Raw genomic sequence first — 17,065 nt, forward strand, 5'->3', positions numbered from 1 at the left:
TGGTCAGTTTCTCTATGGCTTTCAACGCAGTTTCTTGAGGTGGTTGACAAAGTTGCCACCAGAAGCGTGGTTTTGCTTCTCAGCCTATGGTGGGAAGACTCCCCTTTCACACTTTACATAACTTACAACAGCCTGTTTCAGGATTACCTCCATTATCTGTGTAACACACCTGACATGATTAAAGAGTTCAGAATCAGTGGGTGTGCCCGAATGTGCTGAGGAGCGCACGCTGTTGCTCTGCCGCTGCTTGTGTTCTATGCCCCTCCCCACCTTCACCACCCACAACGATCACAGCCCCTTCTGCATCCAGAGACCAGCAGCAGTGCCACCCAGGGACTTGTTAGAAATGCAGAAGCCCAGGCCCTGCCCCAGAGCTGAATCAGAACCTGCCTTTAAGATCCCCGGGTGAGTCTGTGCAATTCAAACGGGAGAGGCCCTGCTTTATGATACACTGCATCGTCTGTGGCCCTGGAAAGAAAAGCTCTGAAATCAGAAAGGTCACAGAAGTTACAATATGATATTTCAGCCTGCCAAGTGAGTGATGTACTGCTTCAACTGAGTGCTGACCATTTGCCGGGCATTTGATAATCATCTCCCTTCACCTCGGTCAGAATTATCCTAACTTCACAGCTGAAGAAACTAGGACTCAGCGTGCTAAATAAACTGCGTATTCCGTTAGAGGGTTAGGGTATGTTCTACTGCCTTTTCCTGAGGAGATTTTTGAGAATGTGGTTTTCTGACCTCCTCCTGTCAGAAAAGACACTTCAAAGAAAAAGGGAAAAAAGTGAGGATAAGGTGCCTTGTGATTAACCAACTGTTAACCAACAGTCACCCCCGTTAGATCTCCCCTGTTAAACTAGTAGTCAGGTCTGGAGTCAGGTCAAATCCCGGTTGCCGTAATTTCAGGTTTGCAGTGGGGAGTAAATGAAGAGTGAACGCAAAGTGCTCAGCACAGGGCGTGACACATGCTTACTATGGCAACCATTTAGTAAAATATCCTGTGTTTTTTTTTTTAATCAGAGAAAACTAGACTAGAGCACGGAAGTTCTGTAGTGGAAACGGACATCCACCTTCATAGAAACGTACGGCTTCGCCAAGTGGGGTGAAATGCTGACCCCGATTTCTCCAGTTAGTTTAGTTCCAGTCGAAAGCAGTCCCATTTGGATCTACGGCAGCCCTTAGAGACCCAGGTTGTTAGTCCTGGGAGGTGGGTACGGTAAGTGCCTAAATTCCCCGGTGCACGGAGGTGGGCGCAGTGTCTTGCAGAGGGGGCGTGGCTTACCCAGCCAAACTGCTAATTAGCCGCAAAAGCACGCGCAGGCTGGACGCTGTTCCCACCCCAGCCGCGGTTAGCGTCTTCTCTCCGCAGGTGTCTGGATTCTTCACCGCCTCCAGAGGGCGCCGGCTGGCCAGGCGGCCACCTGCCGCAAGTGCCAGCTCATCATGTCTGCGCTGCGGCACCAGCAGCCACAAGGCCTGCGGTGCCCTTCTTAATCATGGCCGCCCGAGCGGCAAGGCCCGTGCCTTGCGGGAGGGCGCCCCGCCCCTCACAAACATGGCGGCCCTGACCCTGCGGGGAGGGGCGTCCGCCCCTTACAAACATGGCCCCCTGGAGGGGCGTGGTCTGGAAGGGCGAATTGGGCTGGCGGTGCCAGAAGTAGCGGTCATGTGACTGGGAAGATGGCGGTCTTTCCTTGGTAAGAAGGAAGCGGCGGCTGGGCTTAAGGGAGGTGGTGTCCTTCGTGGTTTCTGGGATTCTGTCTCTGTCTCGGTGTGTGTCTCTGCGAGGGAGTGTGTGAACTGCTTTCTGTTGGGTTTGGTGGAGTCTCCCACCCCATCTCCTGGTGGTCTTGACCACAGATCCCCGGCCGCTACCCGGGTTCAGAGGACCTCCCTGAAGCCGGACGGGTGGGATCTTGGTCCCCTCCTCCGCTACCTCTCCCCGCGCCTTCCACGCCACCCTCTCCATTCATTCCCTAAAAAAAGCTCAAGTTCCCCGGCCTCCGCTTTCCCAGAAGTTGGCGCGGGTTCTGGGGGAGCTGGCTGCAGAAAATGGTGGGCTCAGCTCTGGTCTGGACGACTCGGAAGACCTGGCAGTTTTCTGAATGACTGGGCTCATCTAGAGGAGACTTGCTTTTCTCATCTGTGAAATGGCTGCCATTCATCCTACTCTGTGCAGGGCCCTGCACTGGGCATTCACGATACACAACCCTCAGACGTACTCCTTGGCATCAAGGAGCTGACAGTTTAGTGGAGCAGATAAGCTTCTGAATAGAAGGATATCCAAAGAAGGCATTGGGATTAGGCACACCTGGCGGCTTGGGGAAGGTTTGAGAGAGGAAGAGCCTTAAATTGGGTTTTGGAGGATGAATAGGAGGTCATCAAGAAGAAGCTAATGGCGCGTTCCAAGGCGGCTGGGCCTGTCGGCCTCTTGTGGCTGGAGTAGCTAGGAGTGATTGGCGCTTCAGGCTCCAGCTGCTTCTACGGGTGTGTGAAGAACCGGAGCAAGATGTGATGGTAGTAGTGGAATTATTTGGGCACGTGAGAAAGGGAGATTATTTTCTGATCTTTCTCTGCAAATGATGCAAAGTGGTTTACATTGAATGAGTGAGTGAGTGAGCAAATGAAAAAATATACAGCCCTGGACCTTAGAAATAATCAGATACATACTTCTGATTTTATGCTTGATAAACAGCGGTCTTTCTCTTGTTCCCTTCACATGTCTAACTCTTTAAGAGTCTTCCTTCAAAAGTCTCGGTATGCTAAATCAGGATTGGATGCCAGTGAGTTCTTATATGACCTGCCTTGAGTTTTCTTTGACCTAGTCATGCAAAACCCCTTTTAGGAAATCACTAAGGCTTATATACCAAAACATATAGCTTCAATGCACTTATCTGGCTGGAATTTTGTAATCAGAAGATCCAGGAAGATGCTGTTTAATCCCAGTGCATTTTTACCTTTGGTATACTTTACAGAGAGAGGTGCTGTTAGCCGTTTAGCATCTAGGGTCTCCACAGTTCCTAGTCTGACTGTGCTCTAAACACTTCTGTCTGTGGTAGCATGTGTTCATCTTTCAGTTTGCCCATAGACTTGATGCTTCTTAAGTTAAAGGGGCTGAGTTTTAACCATCATTGTATCTCCAGAGCCTGGCATGGAGCTTGGCAGATAGTAGGTGCTGAGTAATATTTATGGAATGAATGAGGAGACTGAGGAGGCCCTCAGAGGAGAAACGTGTTTCTGTCATTAAATTTGACATTTATCAAGCCTTTATCTTGTGCCAGTCACTGTGCTAAGTGCTGAACGTGCAACATCTCATCTCCTAAAAAACCCATTTTTCAGATAAGAAAGTGGAGACAGAAAGATGAAGCAGTTCATTTAGCCTTGTAGCCTGCAAGGAGTACTGAGGTTTGGAACTCAAACCTGTGATCTTTTTTTTTTTTGGCTGCGTTGGGTCTTTGCTGCTGCACGCGGGCTTCAGTAGTTGCAGTGCACGGGCTCAGTAGTTGTGGCTCATGGGCTCTAGAGCACAGGCTCAGTAGTTATGGTGCACAAGCTTAGTTATTCTGTGGTATGTGGGATCTTCCCAGACCAGGGATCGAACCCGTGTCCCCTGCATTGGCAAGCGGATTCTTAACCACTGAACCACCAGGGAAGTCCCAAACCTCTGATCTTAATCATTATTGTCATATGGCCCTACAGTCTAGGTCCTGGGCTGAGATTCCTGGGTAGCAGGGTTCCTGAGTCCTGCTGTGTTGTCATGGGTCTCCCCAGCATGCCTCTTCTCACCCACACTTTTTGTTATTACTGACCTCACCTGTGAGATGTCCAGTGCACTGTGGATTACATTTCCTGTTCAGTCCTACGGTCATAGCACTGTTAAAAATACCATTCTTTGGAGTCAGAATTTCTACATCATTTTAAGACTCTATTAGGGAGGGGGAGTATATTGTGATTGGGGGATAAAAAACTGTGTGGCCAGATTATGTCATTAGTAATTAAAAAGTCACTTGAGGGCAAGGGCGGCCCGACCCCCCAGGCGGCCATCCAGAGGCTTCGGGACATGGAGGAGATGCTAAGTAAGAAACAGGAATTCCTGGAGAAGAAGATCGAGCAGGAGCTGACAGCCGCCAAGAAGCACGGCACCAAAAACAAGCGCGCTGCCCTCCAGGCACTGAAGCGCAAGAAGAGGTATGAAAAGCAGCTGGCACAGATCGACGGCACACTGTCAACCAGCGAGTTCCAGCGAGAGGCCCTGGAGAATGCTAACACGAACACCGAGGTGCTCAAGAACATGGGCTATGCCACCAAAGCCATGAAGGCTGCCCACGACAACATGGACATCGATAAAGTTGATGAGTTAATGCAGGACATTGCTGACCAGCAGGAACTTGCAGAAGAGATTTCAACAGCTATTTCAAAACCTGTAGGGTTTGGAGAAGAGTTTGACGAGGATGAGCTCATGGCAGAATTAGAAGAACTAGAACAGGAGGAACTAGACAAGAATTTGCTGGAAATCAGTGGACCGGAAACAGTCCCTCTACCAAATGTTCCTTCTATATCCCTACCGTCAAAACCCACCAAGAAGAAGGAAGAGGAAGACGACGACATGAAGGAATTAGAGACCTGTGCTGGATCCATTTAACTGGTCCAGCGCGGGCTGGGCCCAGACAGACTCTGGTGGCCTGCGAGGCGGGCAGGCGCGTGCGTGTGTGGGGCAGGCAGGCCGTGGTGCAGGCAGGTTCCATCGCTCTCGAATCTCCCTCCAAAGCAGTAGGGCTGCATCACTGCTCACTCTGCATAGCATGGTCTGCACCCAGTGGTACGGGTGGGGGGAGGGGGGTGGGGGGCTGGGAGGTGCCTGCTGTTTATAATGTTGAATTTCTGTAAAATAAACTGTATTTGCAAATCCAAAAAATAAAAAAAGTCACTTGAGAATTAAAAAGCAGTTATTGGATTTCGGTATTTCCAGTATAAGGAGATTAATTTGGTAACTGGTAGTAGGATTTCTACACATTCATGTTACCCAATGTAAATAATTTAAAAATAGGGCAGTGTCAACCTTTAATGTGCATATCAGTCACCTGGGGATTTTGGAGAAATGCAGACCCTGATTCTGTAGGGGTATTTCAGTACTCCCCAGGTGATGCTCTTGTTGGTGATCTGTGACTCACACTTGGAGTAGCCAGAGGCCAGACCAAGCTAGGAGTGGAGGTATGAAATGTTGGCCTTTTTTCTGTGGCAGCTGCCAAGGAGCCAGACCACCCTTTCGCATTGCTGGGAGTTGGGGGTCTTTTTACCAGCTTATCAGCTATGTTCCCGGGAAGAAGAGTAAGGCTTTTTGAGAAAATGCCCACTAGAGGTCACTGTTAGCCTTACCAAAGACCCGGGCATTGAAGAAAACGCTTTTAACATCTCAACCTATAGGAAACACTAGGGAACTGAGAGCAAATTTGAGGAAATAATGGAAGAAATGGTTGAAAAATCGAAATAGCAACTTGACATGGACTTACGGCAAGTGTAAATGTTTCCTTCCCTTTTGTTTTTTAAAGGTTTGTCCAGAACAAGTATTTTTTCCCCAAAGAATTCCCTCCCCTCACACTTAAAAAAAAAAATCATTTCAAAGCTCAGTCCTTAAAAAAAAAAGAAAAGACAATTGCTTTTTCAAATTCTCAAGTTGACCTATAGATGATCTGTAGAACTACTGAATCCTAGAGGCAGGCTGCCTCGGTTTGCATCTGTCTGTATCACTTGCTAACCTCTCACAAGTTACCAACAGCCTCAGCTTCTCCATCTGAGAAATGGGCATAATCATAGTACCTACCTCATAGGAAATAGAGGTAAAGGGCTTGTCCTGTATCCTGGTATATAGTGTCAGGGAGAGGAAATTCCGCCTCCTACTCTCTTGAGTTCTTGTGGCTGGACCAATAATAAAATTGACACAAGGTAAATTAATGGGAGAAAAAGAAACAAATTTTAATTTGTATGTTCTGGAGGTCTCATAGATACAGGACCTAAGAAGTGGCTGAAACAGGCAGCTTTTATACTTTTTAGACAAAATAAATTTGTGAGGAATTGACAGAACAAGGAAAGTTGGGCTTTGGGTGCTTAATTAGTGAAGAATCTAAACAGCAGGCTTGTGGTATTAAAGAAATAACAAGGTTCTTTTATATAGGCTTCTTGGCCCTGAGTCCCCATCTCTGGCGACAAGGGTGTCCTTCTACCTCCAGATGCAAGTGGGCACCTTTCACAGGGGAGACTTATTTCCTGCCTTCAGGGAGACAGAGAGGAGGGTCAGAGTGTCCCTCTACATCAGCTCTTCCTTAAGTTTCTTAAGTAACTTTAATTCAAGATAATCACTATGCCATATTTGGGGGTGGCCCGCTGTGGGCCCCAACAGTAATAAGCACATAACAAATGAGAACTGATACTCGGTTGTTGTGTATCAAGTCATACTGCTCTTTTGATACTATCCTTTTTTTAGCTGTTGATTCGTTAATAATTATTATGGCGACGAACAACACATTTGCAGTTGAATTTCAGGTCAGATTACATTTCTACTCATTCTATTAAATTAACTTTTCAAAATTCTATTGATAAAGTTAAGAGTGATCTGAAAGGAGGAAAAGTATAAGTTGATTTTTTAAACTCCATTATGGCTGTTGATGACTAGATTTCCAATTTATTCTTTGGGGTTTTGTTTGTTTTATAAATCAAGGATTGGCGGGTGGCGTATTAAAAGGAGTTGGGAAGAATATTTCATAAATGAATTCAACTGAAATATTTTTGGAAGATGAAGACAGTATATATTTAGTAAATGTAACCCAAAGGGACTAGGCAGTGTATTGTGGTAGGGGTTTTCCTTTAAAAACAAAAAACAAGTGGAGGCCGGTCTATATTGTTCACTAGCTTTTCTCCTTTCCTACACTCGAAGCGAAATTTATTTAGAAAGGGATGGAAGCGAAATTACATGGGCTCTCAGTTCTTTTGTACTGTGTTAGATGTCTGAGTAGGTGGGGTTTATTGAGTAAAGCTGATTAATTGCAAGGCACAGTTAGATTTGGGGTTCATACACATATTAATGAAGTCAAGGAGCTGAGAATGGGGGTGGGAATGGGGGGGGCGTGGAAGGGATGAATTCAAGGCATCTGGAGGCCAAGGAAACAAAGGGGCCAGCTTCCTGTGCTCTTTGAAACAGAGTTTTCCAGGTTTTTAGGCCTGTTTGCCGTTTGGTCAGCCATTTTGACTTTAAGTCATTCCTCTCTTCTTGAATTTTACTGTAAGCATTCAAGAGAAGCCAAGCTGCACCTTCAACACTTTGTTTAGAAATTTCTTCAGCCAAATATCCAAATTTCATGGCTCACAAGTTCTGCCTTCCACAAAACACCAGGACACGGACTAATTCAGCCAGGCTCTTCGCTACTTTATAACAAGGATTGCTTGCCTCCACTGTCCAAAAGCGTGTTCCTCCTTCTGTATGAGGCCTCATCAGAATGACCTTTACCTTCTGCGGTTCTACCAACATTCTGTTTACCCCCACTTAGGTGTTCTCTAAGGAGGTTGAGGCTTTCTCTGCAGCTTTCCTCTCTTCTTTCTGAGCCCTCACAATTTCTAGCACATCCTTCAGAACTCTTCCAGCCTCTACCCATTATCCAGTTCCAAAGCTGCTTCCATATTTGTTATACTAGCACTCCGCTCCGGGTACCAATTTTCTGTCTGAATTCGTTTGGGCTGCTGTAATGAAATACCACAGACTGGTTTTCCTTTTTTTTTTTTTTTTTTTTTGGTTGTGCTGTATGGCATGTGGGATCTTAGTTCCCCAACCAGGGATCAAACCCATGCCCCCTGCATTGGGAGCACAGAGTCTTACCCACTGGACCACCAGGGAAGTCCCCCAGACTGGTTTACTTATCAACAACAAAATTTAATTTCTCACAGTTCTGGAGGCTGGAACTCCAGGATCATGGCAGCAGCATGGTCAGGCGAAGGCACTCTTCCTGGCTCTCAGCCAGCACCTTCTCACTGTGTCTTCACATGGTGGAAGGGGCTAGGGAGCTCTCTGGAGCCTCTTTTATAAGGGTACTAATCCCATTCATGAGGGCCGTACCCTCAAGATGTAAGCACCTCTCAAAGGCTCCACCTACTAATACCTTTTGTGGGTTAGGATTTCAACCTGTGAATTTTAGGGAGACACACATTCAGATCGTAGCACCTCTCCTGCCTTTTATGTTCTAGTTCTCATGCCTTTTAATTCTATATATATTTTAAACACCGTAAGAAGTCAATATTTAGTTTTACCTACACCTTTATCTTTGTATGTTCTTTAGTATATATCTAGTATATATGCATATGTACACATATATGCGCATATATATATGTATATATACATGTTAGCATATATTTTTTGCTTTCCGCTGGGATCATTTTCCTTCTACTTTCAGCATTTAAAAAAAAATTAAGGTGTGGTTCTGCTGCTGCTGTTCTCCTTTTTCTTTGACTGGAAACTTCTTTCTTTTGCCCTAATGTTCACAGAGTGGTTTCACTAGGTCTAGAATTCTTGGTTGGGAATTATTTTCCTACAGTACTTTAAAGGTATCATTCCTTTGTCTTGTGGCTCTCATTTCTGTGCTGAGATAATAATCTTTACTGTTGTCCTTTGAAAATAACATATCTTTATTCCTTTTAAGAAATCCTCTCTTTTTCGTTTTCAGCCATTTTACTATGAAGGCCCTAAGTATGGTTGTTTTTTGTTTTGTTTTTGTACTGGTCTTGCTTGGGGCACAAGCGTTTCTTGAATCTGCGAATCAGTGTCTTTCTTTAGTTGGGGAAAATTTTTAGCTATTATCTCTTCAAATACTGCTCTGCCTGTTCCTCCTCTCTTCTTTGGAATTCAGATCGTATGTGTGTTAGACCTTTCTTCATGTCTCTTATGCACTCTTCTGTGCTTTTCATCTTTTTTCCTCTCCATGCTTCAATGTGGGTGATCTCTCCCCTTTTATGTTCCTTCTCACTAATCCCTTCACTTGTTAAACCTCCGCAAGACTGATGAAAACTCTCTGCTCTTCATCTACTTGGCTTATTCCTCTTGCTCTTCCACAGCGTAATTGGAGAATACTTTGAGGGGAAACCAGGACCGAATCTCTCACTTCTCTGCACTGCCTTCTCTTCAGAATCTCTTCCTTCAAGCCCTGGCTGTCTCCATAGCCCTGAACCCTAGTTTATCTCTACAGCCCTGTGAGTTTTCCTTAAAGCTTCTTTGGCTACTCTGCACCCTAGCAGCTGCCCTCTGCCTGGCTCTTGTCCCATGCCAAGCATCAAAATGCTCTGTGAGAGATAGCTGGGCAAGAAAGTTGGCTTCACTTCAGTGAGCTTCCCTTTGTTCTGGCGTCTGTCCTCGCAGGTCTTGTTTGCCTCGGCAGCTCCTTATACCTTCAAACTGATTTAAAAAAAAATGTTTTTTTTAATTTACCACTTCTTATTGGTCTTGGTAAAAATACTGTTCCACTGTAAACTGTCTCATCGATGAGGAAGTCTCAGCAAGAAGTTGTTAGTGTGTATGCATCTCCAACTAATTGGTTTCTGGGTTTTGCTGTTTACCAGGCATTCCAGGAACAGGAACTACAAGGCTGAGTTTGCATCATGCCGGTTGGAGGCTGTACCACTGGAATTTGGGGACTATCACCCACTGAAACCCATAACTGTAAGTTTTGTCGAGGGTCCCTCTGTGACATTCTTATTCCATAAAATTATAGACAGTATTCCTGGGTCTTTCTCATTTTGCCAGTGGTAGGTGCTTTTGCATATTTAAATCAACCAGTTTGTTCTCTGCCCCATTTTTTTTGTGCTGTTGGTCTCACCCACCATCATTTTTATTCCCTTTCTCATATTAGTGAGGTGATCGTGCATATGGGATGCCTTTGTTCCTGATTTGGAGGTGTAAACAAAATACTTCTTAATTTGCTGATTTGGAATATTAAGATCACTCTAATTACTAATATAAGGTGCTGTCCTGAATAGCATCTTAGTCTATCTGTGAGTTTATTTAAAAAACAAAACAAAAGGCAAGCAAGAGTCATAGATTGTCTCATCTGAGTTAGCACTTTTTTATCAACAAGTAATAGAAGCTACGTGGTTGTCATCATGGGTGGGATGAGGTTGACAGATGCCACTAGACACTGAGGACGTGACGTTTCTGAATGGCAGAGAACCTGAGAACACACAGGTGATTACATAAAGCAGGAGGTCACAAGACCAAGCTTCAGTCTCCCAGGGCCCCTCAAATCCCCACGGGCTCGAGTGGCTGCGGCTGACCCACCAGTGAGTTGGTTCCAATCTCAGGAACTCAAACCCAACAGCAGGGAGAGTGTCTTCTCTGCATTTTCTGTTTGCCCAGTTGGGTTATGTGTCCTTCCCTGAATCAACCCTGGTGACTGGGGTGTAGAATATGCTGATTGGTTGGGTTGGGGCTCCTGCCCACCCTGGGAGCCAGGAGCAGAGTTCACTCCACCAGGCCTTTAAGAGCTGAAAGTCAGGCAAGGCTGCCTTCCCAAAGAAAATGTGGACTGTTGAGGCTGGGAGATGGAGGAATGGAGGCCAGGCAGACAGGAACAACAGACATGCACCAGTGGGAGGCACTTCAAGTTACCTAGGGTTAGGGTCAGACTCCACAGGTGTAGGGCATGGTCTTCAATAAAACTGCCCTAGCTTCAGACTCCAGCTGTAAACTTGGGGGTCCCCAGGCCACCTGCACTTCTGACCAACTGGCTACAAATCTAAGGGTTTCCGGCGACCTCCCTCAGGTTTGATAATTTACTAGAACAACTCACAAAACTCAGAAAAGTGAAATACTTATGCTTATATTTTTATTATAAAGGATGCACATGAGGACCAGCCAAATTAAGAGACATATAGGGCAAGGGGGAGGGTCCCAAATGCAGAGCTTCCTTGTCCTCTGCCTGTGGAGTCAGGGTGTGCATCACCTCCCAGCGCATCATGTGTTCAACTGGGAACCTCCACTGAGCTTTGGGGTCCAAACTTTTTATTGGGGTTTTATGACACACATGATGGATTGATTCCTTGGCCACATGATTGAATTTGATCTCCAGCTTCCCTCCCCTCTGCTGAAGTGAGATCTCTTTCATCTTTTGATAGGTTTATTGTCCATCTGTGGTGAATTAGCCTGAAAATTTTTTATCATAGTAAACCTTTAGACAGATCTGTTATATTCTACAGTGAGGGTTATCGCCTGGCTGAAAGTCCGAGCCCTCTAATCACATGTTTGGTCTTTCAGCATCCTCGCATCAGCATAAACTCAGGTGTGATCGAGGGGCTCATGAATGACTGATGCTCCAGGGACTTGGAGTCTCCTTTCCAGGAACCGGGGACAGAGGCCAAATTCTCTTTTATCCGACGCCCTCTCTCCTTCATGCTGTTACAGCCTCTCTCTCTCTGAAGAATTGTTCCGGGTTTTTATAGCCTGCTCATTTAAAAAGGAGTGGAGCCTAACTAGCCCTTCTGGATGTTGATCCTAAACCTTCAGCAGACAGACTCTGGGTCTGGTTGGATCCTCTCGGCTCAGGGGTTCACCACGGTCTGGTCCTCTGAAGTTGGGGAGGGTTGGGGGCAGTGGAACAAGAACATGGCTTCACACCCCAACACCCCCGCCTGCTTCTTAACACATACACAGTTCTCCTGAAAGGGAGGAGTTGGGCGCTCACTGTGATGATGAGCTGGCCGCGCAGAGCCACTGAGACCGTCTTCGAGAATGACGACTCTGGGATCTTCCGTATGCTGGTTCGTTACCCCACCTAGACCATTGCTGCAAGATGCAAATTCTGCTGCACTGGGTCCGGGGTGGGGCTCGGGGGTCTACAGATTTATGAGCTGGCAGGTGATGTGCACGCGGCTTGTCCAGAGACCACACTTTGAGTAAGAAGGCCCTGTAAGAATTCACTTATAGCATCACCTTCTAAATCTCAAAGACCCTGTCTCTCCCTTTCTAACCCCAATTTCTCACCTTCCCTTCCTCGACAGCTGGGATTCCGAGTCATGTCAGTTTGTCACAAAAATAAGTGTCCCTGCTGCAAAGGAATGGTCAGTTTGTAACGGAACAAGGGAAAACCCATTTGCGTGTTTCATTGGGAAAAGTCATAGGAGACTACCATTTTACCTCCACAGATTTTCCCCACAGGTCACAGAGTCAAAGACAAAGAAAGTGAGCCGGAAAGGAAGCACTTCTTCCACGTCCTCTTCATCCTCCAGCTCCGTGGTGGACCCACTGAGCAGCGTCCTGGATGGGACCGACCCCCTCTCCATGTTTGCGGCCTCTGCTGACCCTGCAGCCCTGGCGGCTACCACGGTAATGCTCCTAGCTATGGTCAGTCCTGTGGGTGCAGGGTTGGGGATTTTCATCGAACAAGTAATACGCAGTGCACTCGGGTTGTAACAATTCAAATAATCCAGACTCAGTGACACTGCATAGCATGTAGATCCTGGAAACTGCTTCTTCTTCTTCTTTCGTTTTAAAGCATTTTAAAATTCTTTATTTTCATTTCACTCTTTTCATACCCTTTATTTTGGATTTATTTTTATGTAATCACATAACTAATTTACTAATTTTTCATGTAAAAGATCAAACATTACAGAGGAGTCCAGCTGACCAGCTCTCATTCTGTTCTGCACTCTGGAGGGCATTGGTGTTATCAGTGTAATGTATATTCTTCAACTTTTTCTTTGTATTTTCATAGATATTTATGACAACAATTTCTGAACATTTACATACATACTCACATATAAGTAACAACAACAGCAGTCATAAGAGTATCAGCTAACTGCGTAGCAGGTATTTTCCAGGTGCATTCCAAGTGTAGTTCTCATACTGCCTAAGCTTCATTGAAAGAGGTCCACACAGAGGAGCAGAGATGTTAACTGACATGCAAGCTGGAATTCAAGCCTGGGCAGTCTGACTTCAGAATCCACCATCATTCTTTGCTGGCATTGCACACAGCTATTTACTTTTTTTTTTTTTTTTAACGTGTATACTTTTTTTTTTTTTAACTTGACAGTATGTCTTGGAGAACTTTCTATATTAGTACTTAGAGAACAACCTTCTTATTTTGAACAGCTGCATTGTATGGTAAGGAACAGGACATGATTTGGGGTTTTTTTTTTGGCTGCACTGCTCGGCTTGTGGGAATCTTAGTTCCCCGACCAGGGATTGAACTCGGGTCCTTGGCAGTGAAAGCCCAGAGTCCTAACCACTGGACCGCCAGGGAATTCCCAGGGACATGATTTAAATTGCCATGATGGACACATAGACCGTGTGTGGTGTTTGTTGGTATAGGCAGTGGCGCATTTGTCCTTGAACATACATAGATCTTGGTGCCTATGTGCAAGGATTTCTGCAGGGTAACTTCCTAGGAGTTCATTACTGGGTTAAGGTAACATATACATAAAGTTTTTTTTTTTATGTGGACCATTTTCAAAGTCTTTATTGAATTTGTTACAATATTGCTTCTGTTCTATGCTTTGGTGTTTTGGTCCTGAGGCGTGGGATCCTAGCTCCCCGACCAGGGATCACACCCACACCCCCTGCATTGGAAGGCAAAGTCTCTTATCACTGGACCGCCAGGGAAGTCCCCATATACATAAGGTTTTGATGGTTACTGCCAGATTGTTCTCCAGAAAGGGTTCACCAATTTACACTCCCATCAGCATAGCAGTATTTTGGAGTGCCTGTGCCCTGCATCCTTGCCAACCTGGCTACTATCAGTCATTTTATTTTATTTTATATTATTTTATTTTTATTTATTTATTTTTCTTGCGGTACGCGGGCCTCTCACTGCTGTGGCCTCTCCTGTTGCGGAGCACAGGCTCCGGACGCGCAGGCTCAGCAGCCATGGCTCACGGGCCCAGCCGCTCCGCGGCATGTGGGATCTTCCCGGACCGGGGCACAGGCGGACTCTCAACCACTGCGCCACCAGGGAAGCCCTATCAGTCATTTTAAATCTTGCCATTCTGATTGTTGAAAAGTGATCTCTTTCAGTTTGCCTTTCCTTGATTCTTAATGAGTTTGAGCATCTTTTGATAGGTTTATTGTCCATCTGTGGTGAATTGGCGTGAAATTTTTTTATCATAGTAAACCTTTCGATAGATCTGTTACATTCTACAGCGAGGGATTGTCTGCCTTCTCATACTTTTTTTTTAAGCTTTACTGAGGTATAATTGACAAAATTGTAAGATATTTAAAGTGTGCAATGTGATGCTTTGATACACATATACATTGTGAAAGGATTCCCTCCACTGAGTTAACTCATACATTACCTTCCATACTTGCCCTTTTTCTGGTGAGAACATTTAAGTTGTACTGTCTTAGCAATTTCACTTATACAATACTGTGTTATCATCTGTCATCACCATGATTGCTTATACTTTTTTAAAAGATTTAAAAATTGCTGCTGAAGAGATTGTCTTGCCTTTTCTTAGGACAACTCCAGAAAGAAACGTGACAGAGATGATAACTCCATTGTAGGATCAGATTTTGAGCCTTGGGCCAGCAAACGAGGAGAAATCCTTGCCCGGTATACTACCACGGAAAAGCTCTCTATTGTGAGTACCAGTATACTTTTTCCCAGTGTCTACTTCAGATTTCGTAGTTTTTTTTTGTTATTACGATTCTGCACCCGATTCCAGTGTGTAGGTTCGCTCCCCCCACACCAAGCAGTTCTTTGTCACCAGTGGGGTGTCCTATCAATCCACTCAATTCTGACATTGTCTCCCTGGAGAGAGCACCAGCTCCCACAGCTTAAGGGCTCAGGCCCCACATCAGATGCTAATCAGAAGTCCAGGTGGGCCTCCCTGGTGGCACAGTGGTTGAGAGTCTGCCTGCCGATGCAGGGGACGCGGGTTCGTGCCCCGGTCCGGGAAGATCCCACATGCCGCGGAGCGGCTAGGCCCGTGAGCCATGGCCGCTGAGCCTGCGCGTCCGGAGCCTGTGCTCCGCAACGGGAGAGGCCACAACAGTGAGAGGCCCGCGTACCACACACACACACACAAAAAGTCCAGGTTGTTACCTGGCTTCTGACCAACTAGCTATAAATCAGCATTTCCCATGACCACCTCTTTGGGTTCAATTAATTTGCTAGAGTGGCTCACAGAACTGACTAGACTACTGGTTTATTACAAAGGATATTAAAGGTTATAAACCAGTAACTAGATGAAGAGATACCTAGGGTGAGGTCCTGAACAAAGGAGCGTCTGTTTCCATGGAGTTTGGGGTCTAGCACGGCAGCATGTGGATGTCTTCTGATTCACCAACCCGGAAGGTCCCTGAACCCCTTCCTTTCGGGTTTTTATGGAGGCTTCGTTACATAGATATGATTGATTAAATCATTGGCCACTGGTGATTGATTCAACCTCCAGCCCCTCTCTCCTCCCCAGAAATCAGGGAGGTGGGACTGAAAGTTCCCACCCTCTAATCATGTGGTTGGTTCCCCTGACAACCAGCCTCCATCCTTAGGTGCTTCCGAAAATCACAGGAGAGTGCTTCCTAAAAGGAACAGAAGACTCCTGGATTGTTCTCTCACCTGGGACATTCCAAGGGTTAGGAGCTTTGTGCCTGGAATTGGGACAAAGACTAAACATATATTTCTTCTTATAAATCACAGTATCACAGTTATGTTGCCCCAACGCCGACGTTCTGTGAGTTTCAGTTATTATGTCAATGTTAGTTGGGAGAAAACGTGCTAATGCGTTCCTCAAAAAATGTGTTAAGAATCGGGGATCAGGCACAGTTCAGACAGTGAACTGGAGCCGCAGAGTCGTGTCTCTGGGGGAGGAGAGAGTTACGAGGGGAAGAGAGTGCCACCCTGAAGAAGGTTGACTTCTTACCGTTGCTCAGGGAGTCCCACTGGTGGGTTTTCTGCCAGGGCTGGGAGTTCACTGCTTCTTTGGGTGGCACTCACTAGGGCAGGTTGTTGGCTAGTGCCCGGGGCTTACCTTGTACTCAGCAAGTTGCTCAGCCGGGGAAAGCAGGTTAATGCTTATGTCGTCAAGGTCTAGCTTGTGAATGAAGCCCTCCCTAAAGAAGAGAGATGTTCGTCTCTCTTCATACTGGAAAGAAGTCTAGAGGCAGATAGTCCAGGACTATGTGGCAGCTCCCAAGTCATCAGGGACCCAGCTCTTTCTGTCTTGCTGCTCTGTCATGTTCAGTGTGACCTCATGTCCAAGTTGTTAGAAGGCGGAAAGGGGAAAGTGGGATGCACCCTCTCTCATTCAAGAACACTTCCTTGGGCCTTCCCTGGTGGTCCAGTGGTTAAGATTCCACGCTTCCACTGCGGGGGGGGCTCGGGTTTGATCCCTGGTCGGGAAACTAAGATCCCACATGACGAGTGGTGCGGCCAAAAAAAAGAACACTTCCTGGAGTCCCCTCAACATGTCCAGTTACATTTGTCTTGAAGATAGTCATGGGCTGTACACAGTGCACCCATCAAAAATCGGGGCTGTGAGCAGGGAGGAAGGGGTGAACTCAGTAGCGACTAGGAAGGTTCTGCTCCCTTCTCCCAGAGTCTATACTTGTTAAGCAGAATTGCTGGACGATTTAATTCTTTTTCTTACTGTTTTCTGATTGCCCTGATTTAATATAAAGCCGAGATTCTCAACCAGGAGTAATTTTACTCCCCAGGGGACATGTGGCAATGCCTGAAGACGGTTTTGGTTGTCACAACTGTGGGATGCTACTGGCATCTAGTGGGTAGAGGCCAGGGATGGTGCTAAACATCCTACAGTGCACAGGACAGCCGCTCACAACAGAATTTTCCAGCCCATAACGTCAATATTGCTGAGGTTGTGAAACCCTGATTTAGAGTAAGCTAAATGCTTTCATATTGCCACCATTGTCTCAAAATTTTGCTTTTTTTTGGCTCATTTTGAGAGTCCTGAAATGAGCAGAAATTTGAATCTCTAGTAGTTTCTAGTGAGCTGTGTTTTCCTCCTTTGAATAAATATTTCTGTTTTTCATTTAGATAAATAAGTGGCTTTGTTGGAAAACGATGGATCATGTTGTCTTAAT

At 45.9% G+C, this 17,065-nt stretch overlaps 2 protein-coding genes across 4 annotated transcripts in view; both read left to right on the forward strand.

Moving 5' to 3' along the window:
- Nucleotides 1-923: 923 nt before the first annotated feature.
- The window catches only part of VPS35L (VPS35 endosomal protein sorting factor like), a 129,782-nt gene continuing 113,640 nt past the window's right edge, over nt 924-17,065 (forward strand). Inside the window, exons 1-4 of one of the 3 annotated variants that reach the window (XM_079943845.1) lie at nt 924-1,216; nt 9,598-9,697; nt 12,188-12,355; nt 14,482-14,604. In XM_079943845.1, coding sequence (XP_079799971.1) covers nt 12,311-12,355; nt 14,482-14,604 — 168 coding nt within the window. In that variant the 5' untranslated portion in view covers nt 924-1,216; nt 9,598-9,697; nt 12,188-12,310. Of the gene's footprint in view, nt 1,217-1,263; nt 1,698-9,597; nt 9,698-12,174; nt 12,356-14,481; nt 14,605-17,065 lie in introns of those variants that run through there. The other 2 variants (XM_079943844.1, XM_079943846.1) reach the window with 2 other exon arrangements.
- LOC307197906 (charged multivesicular body protein 4b-like) lies at nt 3,983-4,817 on the forward strand (the record flags this gene model as incomplete). The annotated part of the gene is made up of 1 exon (XM_079944424.1): nt 3,983-4,817. The coding sequence occupies one exon, from the start codon at nt 3,983-3,985 to the stop codon at nt 4,640-4,642; it is 660 nt and encodes a 219-aa protein (XP_079800550.1). The 3' UTR covers nt 4,643-4,817.

This window comes from Stenella coeruleoalba (genome assembly GCF_951394435.1).
Source record: "Stenella coeruleoalba genome assembly, chromosome: 15".
Taxonomy (NCBI): domain Eukaryota; kingdom Metazoa; phylum Chordata; class Mammalia; order Artiodactyla; family Delphinidae; genus Stenella; species Stenella coeruleoalba.